This window comes from Phoxinus phoxinus, assembly GCF_949152265.1.
Source record: "Phoxinus phoxinus genome assembly, chromosome: 8".
Lineage (NCBI taxonomy): Eukaryota > Metazoa > Chordata > Actinopteri > Cypriniformes > Leuciscidae > Phoxinus > Phoxinus phoxinus.
Window position 1 is genome coordinate 7,525,346 of NC_136883.1, and position 18,121 is coordinate 7,543,466.

An 18,121-nucleotide genomic window follows, 5' to 3' on the forward strand; every position below is an offset into this window, starting at 1 on the left:
TCTGAGAGCTAATTTTATTATAATTTTAAGAAACACTTTAATGCTTCAAAAAGTTCATAAAGAGAGTACAACTAATCCATTTGAATTGAGCGGTTTAATCCAAAATGTTCTGAAGCGTCACGATCGCTTTATTTGTCGAACAAATTGAATTTAGGCTTACAAATATAAATATTTCACAATATTGTAAAAGTAATTTATTCCTGTAATCAAACATTTCCAGTCTTCAGTGTCACATGATCCTGAAATCATTCTAATAATGTGCTGCTCAAGAAACATTTCTGATTATTATCGATGTTGAAAAAAGTTGTGCTGCTTAGGGCTGCACAATATATCGAATTTATCGAAATATCGCAAATGTATATCGCACTATGCATATCGCAACAGCTTGCAATAAATGGGGTCATGAACAAAAGACAAAGAAACTTTAATTTCTTTATAGCTTTAATAAGTATCAGGATATATTTAATTCATACAGTGAAAACTAAGCAATGTTTTATTTTTATATTTTATGATTCAGTATCTTTTATTAAATAAATCTAATGTAGGATAACCTGAAACCCTGTGGTTTACACTGATGTTAAAATAACACTTCTTATGCTACAGTAAAACACTGATGTTCACTTTCAGAAGTTATTTTAAAGATAATTTAAGTTTATTTTATTGTATCGCATATCGAATATCGCATTATTTAAGGAGTTATCGCATATCGCATTTTTCTTCAATATCGCACAGCCATTTTTGTGGAAACTGTCATACTTTTTTCAGGATTATTTGATGAATAGAAAGTTAAACATGATTTAATGTCTTTACTGTCACTTGAATCAATTTAATGCATACTTTCTGAATAAAAGTATTACTTTTTTTCTTTTTCTTTTTTCTTACTGACCCCAACCTTTTAAACAGTAGTGTTTGTATGAAAACGGAAATGATGTGTGAATGGATGGTTGAGGGAATTAACAAATAAATTTAAAGCAAACCCAGCAGCACGCATCAAATGTCTTCTGCGGCTTTGAAAGTGTGTGCTTTCACAGACTAGAAATTGAAACAAAATCCCCTGTCCTCCAACCCCCCGCGTCCCCTAGTCACATCTGGAGTCAATCAACAACCCAAAATAGAAAAGACACTGAGCGATAAGAAGCTGCTTTTGCTCACTGCCTCACTGATACATGTGTGTCATATTAGTGCCACTTCCTGTTTGAGTGGTTTATTAACTCAAATATATATTTTGGTGCCCGTACTAATTTAAGGAAGTTTTGGAATGGTTTGAATGGTGAAGCTGGGTTATTGCCACTAGACAGGCATGACGGTTTTATTACCGTCATGATGGTTTGTTTGGCTCAAAGCCACAGAAAAAATCGGTATCCGTGTGTGAGTGTGTGCCAGCCACCCAAGTGTGTTATTGCAAAGCACAGACTTATCAAATTCCACCGTTTTAAAGCGAAGTCTGGTTTAATTCCCCTGGTGTGAGACAGCAGAAAGAGAGATGGAAAGCTTGTGTGTGTGTGTGTGTGTGTGTGTGAAAGGGAGAGAAACTGTTTTGTGCTCTGCATGGTTGGAGATTGTTCAAGGCCGCTGACTTCTGATGGTATTCAGGGGCCAGGGGCCTGATGTTGTGGTGCTCTTTAAAGGTGATCATATCCTTTAGGGAAATCCTCTTTAAGCTTTTCCAGAACAAATCTGTCCTTAGAGCCGATAATGTTGTGAAAGCAGTGAAATTCAGTCCCCTTTTTGTCAGTCTAGCCAGGTGTGGTTATCTTCAACCTGCACCCTGTTTAGTAATTTCCTCACTTGCTTAACACCGTTCCTCTTAGCTTGTTTTGTGTTTTAGACAGCTCAAAGCATGCTTTTACATCCCGTCTAACATTAAGGCTATTAAGAAGACAGGCCTTCAGTTGCTCAGCTGTGTTCATTCGTGTAATCTTGAGTTACAGGGAACTCACTTACATTTATGCTTACATTGTGCCCTAAACCACTCACAGCTTATTATACCCTCATATTAAGCTTCGATTTGACGTGATTTGCATTCGAAGGTTTTTTTTTTTTCATGAGCTAGCTTATAGGTTTGACATGCAGTTACTATATTGAAGTTCATCTGAGTTCTTGTGAGTGCAGCCAAGTGCTAAAGCTGTGCTGGGGTAAATCTTATGAAATACAGAGTGTATAGATACACAGTATGTATATACAGTATGTGTGTGTATATATATATATATATATATTAGACGCGTTGCTTTCAGGTCTTAAAGAGACAGTATCCCTAATAGTAAACATGCAGCCGCTTGTCCTTAAAGGGATTGTTCACCCAAAAATAAACATTTTGTCATTCTTTACTCACTCTAATGTTGTTCCAAACCTGTATTAATTTATTTCTTGTGCTGAACACAAAAGAAGATATTTTGAAGAATGTGGGTAACCAGACAGTTGCTGGTCCCCATTGACTTCCATGGGAAATAAATATAGAAGTCACTGGGGTACATCAACTGTTTGGTTACCCACATTCTTCCAAATAACTTCAACAGAAGAAAGAAACTTATTCAGGTTTAAAACAAACAACTTGAGAGAGTAAATGATGACAATTAAAAATTTGGGGAGAACTAGCCTATCAATTTAATGTTAATAAAACAACAAAACACAGAGGACATCACACACTGCTCTTGACTGAGAACTTTAATAGTAACTTTAATAAGAATCAATGTATAATTTATACAGTGATTTGACTTTGACTGGACATTTGCTCTCACTTTGCGGAAAAAATATCGGGATATATATCATATATCGATATTCAGCCTAAATATATTGGGATATGACTTTTGGCCCATATCGCCCAGCCCTACAGCGTGGCTACTTATTATGCAGCGCTCTAGCCGGCTCTATCTGATAACAATAGAGTTGCCTATACAGTTTTATCGGTAGATGCTAAGAGACATTTATTTATATATTAACTGTTTGCAAACTTTTTTTTTTTCTTTGATGGCACATTTTCCTGACCTTTTTGCTCCCCCCTGTGCTTTACAGCTTTACAAGGGGTATGGCTTATCTAAATGAGATGTAAATGAGCCCTATTGTCACTCCCAGCAGCAGAGAGAGGTGAGAACTGCACAATCTAGAGACCGTTTTCTCCACTTTTAACTTTTTTGAGTGCCTACCTTCAAATGGAAGGTAGGCACTCAAAACTTCCCCAAAATATTATCAGATTTCCATGTGTTACACATCATAGAAAGCTTGGAGACTACACTTTCAGAATCTGTGAATAACTCAAAATGCCCCAGAACCGACTTGTGTCCCTACACTCCGTGATCGGTCACATATATATATATATATATATATATATATATATATATATATATATATATATAAAATGGTGTTAACATTTTACATTTCTTTTACCTCAGTAACATTGTAACAAATTTAACTTAACTAATTACCTACAGACAAAATAAATATTAAAGGCATCAAAATACTTTTATAACTGTTTTATATATATATATATATATATATATATATATATATATATATATGGTAAATAATAGTCACTACATGAAATGCAGAGATTTATGCCTTTACTTTGCATATGCTGAGTAAGTGTCTAGCTCTAGCTTGTTTGTGGTTGGAAAAAAAAATGTTCCCTTATTTTACAGTTGGAATAATATGTATTAATTTGTTTTATTTTGCAGTGCAGTAATGAGAATTTGGCAAGAAAATGTCCTTAATTGTCATGAAAATGATCTTGAAAAAAAATTTTATCCAGCAGTACTAACTCTGTTTATGCAAAAACGGTAACCTGGTTTAGGCTAGACGTGGTGAATTGTCCAATCTCCTGGAGCTTTTGTTTATCCTCGCTGTGATTGCGTTCCGCAGTGTGGGCACACTGTGTGCTGAGGCCAGTCTTATGGAATGTCACATCGAGCGTGACTACAGGGGAGGGTAGACGGACAGAAAAGAAGCGATTGTTTCCAAGGTTTACTGAGTTTGTTAATGGGACTCAAGAGGGCATTTAGAGTGAGACACACATGCACTAAACTATAATGTAACTCCAGGACTCGAGACGAAATCACTGCCCTGCAGCTACAACCAGACAACAGGGAAGTTTATTTGAGGATACTGTAACTAAGACAAATGTGTCTTTGAATAAAAGACACTGCATACCTCTCACAGCTGGAACAAAAACAAACAGAGGGAACACAGATTGATGAATAAAATCTATGCTACCAGTCAAAAGTTTGAAATAATTCACATTTTTGAAATTGTTTTTAAAAGGAAGTCTGTTTTGCTCACCAAGGCTTATTTGTTGAATAATACAGTAAAACAGTAACAATGTAAAATATTAAAACTCTTTTCTATTAGAATATTTTTTGTGTCATTTATTCTTCTGAAAGCAAAAGCTGAATTTTCAGCAGCCATTACTCCAGTCCTTTAAAAATCATTCTAATATGCTGATTTGGTGCTCAATTATTATTGGCAAATACACTCACCGGCCACCTTGCTAGGACCGGGTTGGACCCGCTGCATTAATTCTTTGAGGCATAGATTCAACAAGGTGCTGGAAACATTCCTCAGAGATTTTGGTCCATATTGACATGATAGCATCACACAGTTACTGCAGATTTGTCAGCTGCACATCCATGATGTGAATCTCCTGTTCCACCAATCCCAATGGTGCTCTATGGGATTGAGGTCTGGTGAATGTGGAGGCCATTTGAGTATAGTAAACTCATTGTCATGTTCAATAAACATTTATAGATGATTTTAACTTTTTGACATGAACCTTTATCCTGTTGGAAGTGGCTATCCGAAAATGGTACTCTGTGGTTATATGGGGATGGACATGGTCAGCAACAATACTCAGGTAGGCTGTGACGTTTAAACATTGCTCAATTGGTACTAAGGGGCCCAAAGTGTGCCAAGAAAATATCCCCCACACCATTACACCACCAGCTGTCTGGCCCGTTGATACAAGGCAGGATGGATCCATGATTTCATGTTGTTTACGTCAAATTCTGAGCCTACCATCTGAATATCGCAGCAGAAATTGAGGCGCATCCGACCAGGCAAAGTTTTTCCAATCTACTATTGTCCAATTTTGATGAGCCTTTGCAAACTATAGCCTCAGTTTCCTGTTCTTGGCTGACAGGAGTGACACACGGTGTGGTCTTCTGCTGCTGTAGCCCGTCTGCTTGAAGGTTCGATAATCGATTTCAATGTTCTTTCAGATGCTCTTCTGCAGACCTTGGTTTTAGCAAATGTTTATTTGAGTTTCTGTTGACTTTTTATCAGCTCGAACCAGTCTGGCCTTTCTCCTCTGACCTCTGACATCAACAAGGTATTTTCACCCACAGAACTGCAGCTCACTGGATATTTTCTCTTTTTTGGACCATTTAACTCTGTAAACCCTAGAGATGTTTGTGCATGAAAATCCCAGTAGATTAAACAGTTTCTGAAATACTCAGACCAGTCCATCTGGCACCACCAACCACGCCATTTTTAAAGTCACTTAAATTACCTTTCCTTATTTTACTTGTTAAAAAAATTTAATTCCGAACTTTTGACTAGTAGTGGATTTACCATTTAGAACCATTTTTGTGCCATTTTTTTCTAGAACAAGTAAAAGATCCACCAGGAATTGAATGGAATACCTATACCATTTTTAGACCAGAGGGAAGCTACCTGCCACAGTTCTCTATTTTAACATCCCATCTATAAAATCTGATTTGGTCAAAGCAAAAGACTCTTCACCTCATCCCGCTGCCAATTTTGAGTGCAACTTTGTGCATTACCTTGAGTGAGGCAGCCTCGCAGTCAAGAGCAGAAAAAAACCCCTCTTATCTGCTCATCTACTCTGTCCGTAGACTGTCGCCTCAAGCCTCGGTGCGTGAGGGATGTGAGGGTTTGTCCAGGAAGCAGGTATTAGGCTGCATCAGCACCTGAGGTGATTCTTACAACTCAGTAAGATTTGTGTCTCGCTGTGAGCGCACTTAGCATAATCGCAACTTAATTGATATGTTAGAAAATGCTGTCATGGAAAATCTATACAAGTTCATCATAGAAATTAGATGTCCCTTGCTGGTGAAATGCCTAATGGATAAAGCTATAGAGCCCAAATGGATTTCCCTCTTTTTAGGTTTATAGCCAGAATGTGTGCTTCAAGATCTGTTGAACGCCATCCAAATGAATTCAGCAGACTTTCAGCTTTCAGCTCAAAGCAAATTTTTGCAGTCAACCTCACTGACACCAATTAGAGTCGTATATAGATCACAGCAGACTGCTCTCAAATGCCAGGAATGAACCAGGTGCTTTTGTTCCTTGCGGGCATTTACTTTGATCTCTTATGAAAAGTTTTTATGAGTAACTTGGAAGAGTTGATGAGTTTGTTATAATATGATTAAATAAAAGTTATGATTACTAACAGCTTAATATTTTGTTCAGTTGTTTTGAAGTGCTCAAGACCGGTCTTGGTCAAGTGCTGTTTTCACAAACACAGTATGAGCACGATTGCAAACATGATATTGATTTCAAACAAAGGTTCAGTAAACTACATTTTATTTTTAAAACACTTATCTAAACATTATTTATGCAGTTGTAATTGTACAAATTCAGATGCAACTTCTGTGCCACCTCTGCATTGCAAAGATGAATTTAGTTGTAATTTCATTTAATTGGTAACAGCTCTCTAGTGTCTTATTATTTGTAATTGTATTTATTGATTACATTTAAGACATTTCTCAGACAGAAATTGTGGATCTTTTAGATGAATTTAAGGAGTTTTGGTCTGGTCTTGGTCTTGACTCTGGATCCAAGGCCTAAAAACACTTTAATTTCCTCATAATATAGGCTACATTGCAGTATCACCTCAGACTCTGAAAACAGTTTGTTCGAAGATTCAGTCTCTCTAAACCCCTCCTTTCCGAGAGTCTACTCTGCACTGATTGGTCAGATGGCTTAGTCTGTTGCGATCTGTCTTCCGCTTACAGCATTTGTCAGAAACAAATCAATTATTATTATTTCAGCTATGGATCTTCCTCAGCGCTTTATACACAGTGATGCTAACAGTAATAATGGCGTCGGTTTTAACGTATCAATTCAAGTGTGAGTCCTCATCCTTTTGAAGTGCATTCGAAGTGGATTAGCATGTTGAAAACAGCATCTTCTAAACATGTCGACAACACAAACCACACTCATTCAGGCCTCAGCTACAACTACAGTGTTTGAGGACATGTCAGATTAGACGTTGTTCACGGGCAGCCAATGAAAAGCAGGTATTATGCAAATGTAGTCTTTAAAACTTTGCAGACCTTTTACATTCACAAACAGCTATATTACACACTGCATGGAAAATAATGGCACTTCATTATTAAATAAACTTGAAACCAATATATTATCAGTGATGCTTTAATTTACAAACAAATCAGAAATCTTCCACAACACCTCGCAAGTTCTACAATGGTCACATTTTCTTCAGATTACATAAAAATCTCACCTCACAATACTATGGCATCCAGCTATAAATTCTTGTGACCATCTATTTTTATACACCGATCCACTGTTTTCCTGTGTGCGTTTCCCTTAGATTTTATACATTCTACATTCTATTCTTTTAGTATTATATTTAGGCCTTTGTTCATGATTTATCTTGAGACATTAAACACTTACACTCCAGCTTTTTGCATGTATGTTTTACATAAACTTGCTGCATGATAAAGCAATTATTTTTGATTTAAGCCCTTTTTTGATGTCTCCAGTGACGTGAACCCTACAGGTGAGACTCTTCAAAGGCCCCGTCAAGACAGGCCATTCCAGATAAGGCTGATTACGGCAGCTCATCCCGAAATGAATTCCAAAGGTCAAGTGTCTTGAGAACTGCCTCTGGAACTACAGAGGAAAAAATGCAATGAAAACCTTCACTGTTGATATCGAGTTATTCAGATTCAGATTAGTCACAGTGTCTGAGCACTGCATCGCAGGAGGTTTTGGTCTACAGCCAGGGAAGTTAAGACGGTATGAAATCAGCCGTGAGGACGTTCCACTCCAAACGGGTATTAAATTGCAGCCAAGGTGTTGATTCAGCTCATGCATTAAAATCATATAGATCTGATCCCTTTCAGATCTAAGCATTTTCCTGGGACGACACACACACACATAGACCTGTTTGTGCCAGACGAATTATTCAGAGTTCTGAATACACATGCTTTATTCATTGGTCATAAAATAATAATCAAGGAATGAGCTGGAAATTTGAGTATTTATTGAGTTATTTTCCAGTTAGCCACATTTATCCATTATCCTCTCCACTAGCCGCAGGGTTGATGTTCGCATCGCAGTTCTTCCCTTGCGCTGGAATATTAATCCAACCAGTAATTCCTTTGATAAAGTTATGCTTTCAAAATTCTTTGTTCAAGGCTCGGGGGGGCAGTCTTTGAATACCAATGAAGCGATGCTTCCTAAATTGAAATAAAAACAAAGGAATGAAATGAGAAACGGATAGAAATGGTGCAAGGTTTGAGGTTTGCGGCTAATCACAGAGCATTCGGATGTAGATGAGGTTTGTGTGCCTTTGTCAGGCAAAGGTTAGGGTGACCGTGTGTTTCAGGAGGTTTTCGAGACAATGAAAACAATTCTCTTGATTTATGGGTGGAGGGAGACACTCTCCAGAGATGGTGGAGGAGAAAGGTCTCTCTAAAATTAGACCAGGTATTATGTGCTGTGTTATAGCTTTATCACACACCCTCACGGCACAGAATAACTCCGTTAATCAAACCGAGTGTCATGTCACGCCACCGCGGCAGGTCTGCTCCACATACGCAGATGTGCATCCTGACCTAATATGTTTGCATGTTTTTGGTAAGGAGGTTTTTAATACCTGGAGAGAGAGCTATCCTTTAGCATTCCCATTTATCTCAATGGCAGTTGCAATGCGCAGCAAAAAATCTACTGCAAAAAATAAATTACTTGAAGCAAGATTGTGAGAGCAATTTGTGGCTTAAAAAGAATTTTTGAAAAATACGCAGAATATTTGCTGCTTTGATGCAACTCATATATTCTTGTTTCCTTGCACTATTTCTAAACTGTTTAATTAAATAGATGGTAAGCAATGGAACAGGGAACAGGTGATAACTAATCAGAAACCATGACAACTAAGGAATGACTTGGGCTGTGTCCGAAATTGCCCCCATAACCTCATTTACTATTCCGTACATTAGTCCAGTAATAAACGTAGTTCACTTGAGGTTGTGAATGTAGACGAGTGAGCGAGTTCAGACTCTGAGTGTACTATAAGGGCTGCCGCTTTTGCATAGTTTGTGCTTGCTGGTAATAATTATTTGAAACTGGCAGCTCCAGTAGTAAGATGAAAAGATGTATCTTGAACTCTGTCATGGAAACTATGTGTAAACCTTAATTAATCAGTTTAATAATCAATTAAAAAGGCATTTATACCTGAATGATATTACACTGTAGCCATTAGACCAGTGGTTTGGAAAATGGATGCTTGGATGGATGGATGATTCAGATGAGGAGATTAATTAGAGGCACGACTTTCACAGTGCATTATGGGTATTCTCTAGCCGTTGAGTTTACATCAGTTGTACACTTGTTATTGCGGTGCACTCGATAACGTCCATAGGGTTTCGGACGCCACAACGAATGGCTGTCCCCTCAAATAGTGGCCTATTTAAGGGTATGGGGGCAATTTCGGACACAGCCTAGAACTAAGGGAAAATGGAGACCATGAAAACTATGACTGAAACTAAAGACAGAGAAACAGAACATAAATTTGAATATAATATAATATAATACCACTTGTCTTAAATAGGGTTTGTTTGGATGCTGGAGCCTTCCCAATGTCTTAGGCTGTAATATAATATAATATATGTGATTAGCACTGATGATGACAGACTTGAATGAACAAACAACACTGATGCACTTCATCTATAAGAAGGACCAAAGCTGAATATACTTCTTGAGAAAAGTTTTTCAATGTGTGCAGCTGCACATGTTCTTGTTCTACACTGTAGTGTGCTGGGAGTAACAAGAAGATGAACAAGCTCATCAAGAGAGCAGGCTTTTTCTTTGGAGAAGGCCGGAACCATCTGGTGGTTGTAGAGAAGAGAATGATGTCCAAGCTGCTGGACAACATGGTGGACGGCACTCCCTACCCCCTCCGTGACATGCTTGTAGAAATGAGGAGCATGTTTCGAAGTAGGCTGATTCAGTCCTGGTGCAACAGAGAGCACAACAGGAAGACAATCATGCCTACTACGTCATCATTCATCAACTATGTGCAGGCTGAGAACCATTGACCTTTAATGAATTAGACCGTGATCTCAGTAGTTCTTCGTCATGTATTATGAAAATTTTTTGAATATATTAAATCACCCAAAGAACCACAGCATCCACCTACGTGGCAACGTCCTATTAAACCCTGAGTGACTACCCTCACAACACTAGCAATGCGCTTGCAGCAACCTAGAAGATCCTATCAACTAACTAGCAGAGCTCTTGCAAATACAGAGACACCATAGTAGTATCATTGTAAATATAACTGATGCAGTCACCTGTTCTCTCTGTGAGGCTGGAAAGAGCGTGCAAAGGTCTTTTCCAGGGTACGCTATGATAACCACAGCAAACGCAGATATATAGAGACATATTTCAGCTTTTAAATGCATGCCTATCTGCGCACGTAAAACTCCTTCTCTGGTCGTTGATGGCCATATTTCTCTCAGCTCTGACAATACCGATGCGTTTCATGGCCCGTTTAAAACAAAAGCCATTTTCTTATTTCTTTATTGCTCGGATTCACAATGTCTGTATTATTGCTCATTTTCCTCATTTGAATAGTCTTCTCTTGAGTTCTCATTATATGAATACCGATGAATGAAGTTCTATCACACTAATCATTACTGCTCTTCTGAAGTGTTGGTGTGAATGTTCTCACAAGCCTCCTGCAGAAATGTAAACTCACACCACAAATTTGCTCATAATAGTGCGATTTTTCAAATTCTCAGCCTTCGGCGTTAATGCTGCATGAACCTTCTAACTTTAATTAAAGCTGTGAACATCACATAAGTTAATGAAGTTTAATAAAGAGTGTTTTTTCATGAAATACCTTACATGTGTGCTTGATTGATTGCAGATACAGAATGCCGACGATGTTCTGATCACACCCTTGGAGAGATTCCGGAAAGAGCAGATCGGAGCAGCCAAAGTAAGTCATCCTATATTCCTTTTTAGACAATAACCAAAAATACCTTGGTGTTTGGACCAACATGGCTAAAATATGCAACGGATTCATGCCTGTGTGTGTGTACATTTGTAAACACATTCGTGTTTAGACTGTGGACAAATCTTGTTTGCAATATTCTGCTATAATCTGCCACTGTGTTATTTATGACTTAAATTATTCCTTATAAGGCTTTTTTTGCTGTTAGCATGGCATTAGCATTGATGGATATATTATATACCTGAAGATAGTGATATTTTATGAATGTTTAGCCATTACGAGAGTGCCTTCTAACTAAGAAAAAAAATGTAAAGGTGCCAAAGGTATGACCATGTTTGCCCTGCCGTGTATTTTTAAAAATATGTTGGAATACCAAGTAAATACCATAGTATATTATGAATATGGTAATAATTTAGTATATATGTGTATATCAAACTACTGTGTTCTTTATGGTTGAAATTAACATGATTTGATGGATATAGTAAATACCTGAAGATAGTAATATTTTATGAAAGTTCAGCTATTAAATATCTGCCTTTGTACCAATGAAAAATACGTTGCAAAAAGTACCTTAGTTTTACAATGGACTTTGGCCAGTTTGTTAGTACCATAGTATTATGCAAAATGCAAAGTACCTTTGAATAGCATCAAATATTAAAATGCAATCATTTAGTATACTGTATATTGAGAGCCATGATAATACCATCACTATACCATAGTGACTGGTAGTTGACATATACCGGTAGTTGCAAAGTTACTTATAGTTAGTAGAATGTCTAAAGTTGACCATTGAAATAAAGTTTACCCGTTTTTGTCTACTGGAAATCTTACAATATTGAATTTTAAAAACCTAACCGAATCATGTGCCTTAATTTCTGTGATGGTGCAATTTTTACTTTGCCCAACAGTCTTTTAAATAGTGATTAAGCGAGATATACTGTGCTGCAAAGCAAATAAACCATCTTCACCATCACAAAAAGTACTGTGACGGTACCTTAGTAATGGAGTCAAATATAAAAAATACCATGATGCTTTGATGCACACTTAGATACTGAATTGTTACCATGTTCATATACTATGGAATTTACTTGCTATTCCAAGATATTTCAAAGAATACATGGCAGGGCAAACATGGTCATACCACTGGCTTTTTTAGGTACTTTTTAGTTAGTGGTAAGCACTTTCGTAATGGCCAAACATTCATATTATTATTATTTAATAGGTTTATCAAATCATGTTAACAGCAAATTTATAAGGAATAATTGAAATCATAAATAACACAGTAGCAAACTTTGGCAGAATATAGTCCAAACAAACACGTTTCCAAATACAGACATACACATTTGGCTGCATCGCTTTAAAATAAGCAACATCAAAATATCCAGCAGTTTGACCCCTTTGGGCATCTAAAAGATCATACACACATATTCAGTCACACATATGTACAACTACACTCACTCCCACATAAATATACCAATACTCACTCAAACACACATGCTGAGTGTCTTCTCAAGGCGAGTGTTAGGTTCAGCCATCTGTACATAACCCAAACCCTCTGATTTATGTTCCTACCTCAAAGCCACTTTTGATTTATTTTGCATGAAAAGGGTTTGTGCTTGTGGCTTGCTCTTTGTGGAAGGTTCACTTGCAGGACCCGAGGACTAGTATTTTCTCTGCTTTTGAGCGGACGGGTGGACACAATGAAAGCAGCGACTGATTCTCATAAATCGAGATCAACCGCTGTGGCATTATGTTTGATTTTCAGTAATTATTTGCAAAACATTGCACATAAGTGCATTTAAAGGGGTAGTTTACACCAAAATAACAATTATGTCATTATTTGCTTTCTTTTTCTTTCTTCTTTGGAAAACAAAATGAAACATTTAGCAAAATGTTGATGCTTTTCCATAAACCGAGCCTGTATAGTTTTTTTTTATTATTATTATTGTATAGTTTCAGAAGACTTAAAATTTAGACTTAATATGAACAAGTCGTCGTATGGAGTTTGCTTTGTTGGATGTTTTTAATGTATGCCTTTTTATTGCCCTGATGCAATACTGTTTCTTTTGTTTTTTATTATGTTTTGTAGCCTGTACATCTCAGTCTTTAATTGTAACGCCTAAATAAAAGACGTCAGGTTTATGACATTCACCTCAACCTCTCTCTGCAGAAAGAGCACTTATTAAAGTCAGCATGAAACAGAAGTTGCAAAAATATTTTCTTCCGTTGTGGCGTATATCAATCTTTTCTCGGAATCTTGAAATATAAACTTGAACAATTGCAAGTTATAAAGTCAAATTCTGAGGGAAAAAAATACTTAAAAAAAAAAAACTTTTTAAAGACAGAATTGTGAGTTTACATCAGGCAATATCACAAGGGAAAATCATATGTAAACTCGCAATTCCGGGGGGAAAAGTCACAAGCTTCGGACTATATATCTTTGGTGGAAACAGACTTCCTTATATATTCTTGTAAAATGGCTTCTCGAACAAGAAAAAAATGTAGGGTGGGACTTGATATTTTTTTAAATCAGGAATTGATTGGATGGTTGTGGTTTATTATTGGTCAATCTCATGTGAGTGACAGGTTGTCCTCCCCTCACGCCAGTAAACACGTCATCATAGAAGAGAAGTGATGTCACTGCAAGAGAGAGGGGAAGTTAATTAACATGAATTAAAAAAAAAAATCATGATGATGATGTGCACAGATAATTCCTTTATAATAAATACTGCAATATTCCATAAAAATAAAAAAAAGATTTCATGGTGACTTTAATAATCATCACCATTATTTCACCCCTAATCTCCTTTTTAACCACTTGCCTTTAATAGCTTATCCCTTTTTCCTCTACTATAAACACACTAAATATGGAGAATGGATTGAACACTACCCATGGAGTCAGGAGACTTACTAAAGGATTATGGGAATGTGGGCAATCGGCCGGCTGCCAGGCCTCCCCCTCACTCAAATTTAGTGTTCAGAGGGTTGCTGGGAGGTATAGACATCCTTATTAGGGAATTACAGCCTCGCTGCAGCTCCAGCTGGTTAACAGAGTGAGGTCAGTGGCCGATGAAAGGGCCGCTCAAGCCCAAAGCCCGAACAATTTATTTCCCGTTGGCCAAGCAACCCTACCCGCCACCTCACAGACACGAGGCTTTTACTACGAGAGGAGAGCACTTACGTATGGGTCATCAGAGCTCAGAATCACAAGCTGTGCAACTTTAAAGGAACACAAGGATTTTTAAAGAATTGGACTCTTCTCCATACAGTTACAATTAATGAATCTTTTTTTTTTTTTTTTTATCAAGTAAAATCTTACAGTATTGGTATTTAGTGGTATTTTTCACATTTGTCCTGGAGATTGATTTTGTTTTTATTAATGATTTTACATTAATTCACTTTTGCCTTTTGCCTCGGCAAATGTCACCGGCACAAATCTACCCCAGAACAGAAGTTAATGATCTCAACTAATGGCGTGTGTAATTCTCTGTGAGACGCTTCTCATAAAACTGCCCCCAGCAGGTCATCAAACCAGCATATCAGATCCAAAACTTATAAAGAAATAAAGCTACACCCTCAACCTGGACCACAAATGTAACATATGCCGATACATTTATTACTAACAGTATTATAGTTCATTAAACTAAAAACTGCAGCAAGCACTTCTTACCTTGGCCTTGAAAATAGGTTTGCATGGAAGCCAGCTGGGTAATTCTACAAAACAGGTGCCATTTGTGTCCCTCATATACACAACTTTAACAATGAATAGCGGGTGCCAGCTTGTACTGTGTGGTAATGCATGTTAATGTGTTATTATGTGCCATTTTTCTACAATTTATGTTTTTGAAGAAGAATCACATGTAACTGCTCATGCTATGAAGCACCTTTTAGTTTTATGACCTCAAGCCCAAGGGCCCTATTTTAACGACCTAACCGCATGGTCTTAAGCGCACGGCGCAAGTGCACTTAGGGCATGTCTGATTCCACTTTTGCTAGTTTAGCAACGGGAAAAAGTTGGCGCACCCAGCGTATGGTCTAAAAGGGTTGTCCCTATTCTCTTAATGAGTAATGGGTGTGTTTTGGGTGTAACGTGTAATAAACCAATCAGAGTGTAATTTCCCATTCCCTTTAAAAGCCAGTTACGTTCGCGCCATGACGGATTGCTATTTACATGGGGGAATTTGCAAGTACATTTGCAAGAGTAAAACTGAACGCTTCTCTAGCGAGGAAACAGATCTGCTCATGCCCGAGGTTAAGCGTGCAAGCAGACCATCAACGGGACTAGCCGGATTCCACAATATCTTTATGTACTCAATAATAATCTTTTACATTGTAATCCTGTTTACTTAAAAAAAATTGGCTAGTTTGTGTGCTGCTGCCTATCCCTGTGTGTGTAATAAGCACAGTGTAGGCCTATAGGCTCACATTACTAATGCCCTCTTTAAAGGAACACTTCGACTTTTTGGGACTTTAGCCTATTCACCTTATCCCCCAGAGTTAGATAAGTCCACACATACCTTTTTCATCTCCGTGCGTGCTATAAGTCTGTTTGACGCACCCACCGCTAGCCTAGCTTAGCACAAAGACTGGGAACTATATTCTCTGAAGGCGAAGCACTGCTACTTGGGCGGAGTGATAACCGCAGCACCTAAGACGTGCTCTGAACGAACTCTCTGCTCCTCACCACGGCGCGTCTCAGGTGCTGCGGTTATCACTCCACCCAAGTAGCAGTGCTTCGCCTTCAGAGAATATAGTTCCCAGTATTTATACGGTTAAAATATGTCTGTCTCATGTGACTTTGTTTTTTGTACACTCTGTGACTATACAAATCACAACATGTAAATAGGAAAATGTTTGCGCTATTTTGTCACTTATTTGGATTAGTATGCTAGCTGCAACCATTTACATCCAGTCTTTGTGCTAAGCTAGGCTAGCGGTGGGTGCGTCAAACAGACTTATAGCACGCACGGAGATGAAAAAGGTATGTATGGACTTATCTAACTCTGGGGGATAAGGAGAATAGGCTAAAGTCCCAAAAAGTCGGAGTGTTCCTTTAAATAACAAAAATATATATTTTGCTATTGACTTAAGACCAGGTATCAGTTGGTCAATGGCGCAGTCTATTTCAGTTGCCTTAAAATAGAAACATGTCAACTATGCCTCCAAACACACCTTGTTTTCATACCAGCACTCCAATGGGCGCACAAATGGGCGCAAATGCATTTGCTAAAAACAACGTGCCGCACAACTTGAAAATCATAACTGCGTCGGGCTGAAACTAGCAAAAAACACTTGTCTCGCGCTTGGTGCTAGTCAAATAAAAACATAAATGTCTCCACCCTTTTACCTTAGTGAAGGCGTAATTATACCCCAACAAGAATTCAAATCTATTAATTTAGCTTGAGATGGCAGGTTTTATCTGATAGAATTTAAATATCTCATACAAAATTTACTTAAAATCACCTTATGAACTTTAAAAAGCATCCGTTTGCCTAGCAGCAGTGAGATCATCATGGCCTACTGAGAAATGTGGATTAAAGATGGATGTGGGCACATGGTTTGCTGTCACAGTGACGGCTGGAGATACGAGGCACGTGTGAAGCCACCTCTGGACTGATGGTGGCTGGAGCAGGTGGCAGACGGCAGGAGGTGGATGAACATCTGCCCTGACCGGGACTCTGCTAATGAAACATGCCGTTATGAGATTGCCTAAGGTGGTTAGGCAGACAAATTGGCAGACAGAAGATCACAGATGACATACATCTTCTAAATATACTGATAAAAATTATTCTGTGGTGCTACTACAGTCAATACTAAAAAACAAATGTATTTTCTACCTGAATACAGTATGTTAGTTCAGGCAAGAATTTAAAAAACAAAGTAGATTCTTTATTAGTACTCAATTTAAGCTTGTAGAAATGAAAGCGTAAATATCAACATTAAGAAATTAAGTAAAACACTCAACTTTCTGATATTGGTGTCCCCATCATGCACTGGGGCATGAATAATTAATAAGGTTGCATTTTTCACTGTTTTCCAGCTGCATTTACACTGTTTTGTCATTGCTTTTGTTGTTAGGCTTAGTAACTTGCTGTTTTGTGACATGCATCTAGAGTTGATTTTCTACTTAAAATGACACATTCATACTCTAAAATGATCCAAACGTATGTTACCGTTATTGTGTCATACCGTTATCATGTTTTTTTTTGTTTGTTTCTGACATTTAAATACAGATAAGTACTATAAAAAAAACATAGTTTGTAGACACTGATGTCTATGGAAGCAGCAATAATCCTTTCAAATGTAATTTGACTACGTGTTTTATTGATATCCGATTTTCTACTACACATTGTGTAGTTAACTATAAAGTTTACCCTTATCTTAGAATGTAGTTGAGGACAAGGATTTTGTCATCAATTGTTCATCCATTGTAAAACCTTTGAGAATTGTATCCCTCTATACGCTTCAAAAAGTTCATAAAGACATAATCCATGTTGATGGTTTAATCCAAGTCTCCTGAAAAGAAACAGACTCTGTATATGCTGAACAATTTTAATTTAAGCTTTTTTTGCTCATATAAACATTGATCAACGCACATACGTCGTAGAGCACATCAAATATGGTAAATGGAAGCTCAAATATGCTTGCTTGACGGGTGAGAAGTGTTGTGTTTATATTGATTACTTTTAAGATGTTTTTATGAAAAATTTAGGCGCCAAAGTTTTGGTGAAATGGCCTTTCTAAATTATGGCTCTGTTCTAATAACTAGAGAGTCACCCTAGCATTTTTAGGTATCAAAGGTTCCAAACAGTCGGTAGTAAAATATGGTGTTTTATAGGATGCCTTGTTTAAAAAAAAAAAAATTGTATATCTATCATTTGCATACAAGGTGATCCCAGAATGCATTTCAAA

At 37.5% G+C, this 18,121-nt stretch overlaps 1 protein-coding gene across 13 annotated transcripts in view; it reads left to right on the top strand.

The window, feature by feature from the left end:
- Nucleotides 1-18,121, top strand: part of arhgap42b (Rho GTPase activating protein 42b) — a 116,264-nt gene that overhangs the window by 45,694 nt on the left and 52,449 nt on the right. For all 13 annotated transcript variants that reach the window (XM_079621563.1, XM_079621564.1, XM_079621554.1 and 10 more), the window contains exon 4: nucleotides 11,123-11,194. In XM_079621563.1, coding sequence (XP_079477689.1) covers nucleotides 11,123-11,194 — 72 coding nt within the window. The remainder of the gene's footprint in view (nucleotides 1-11,122; nucleotides 11,195-18,121) is intronic.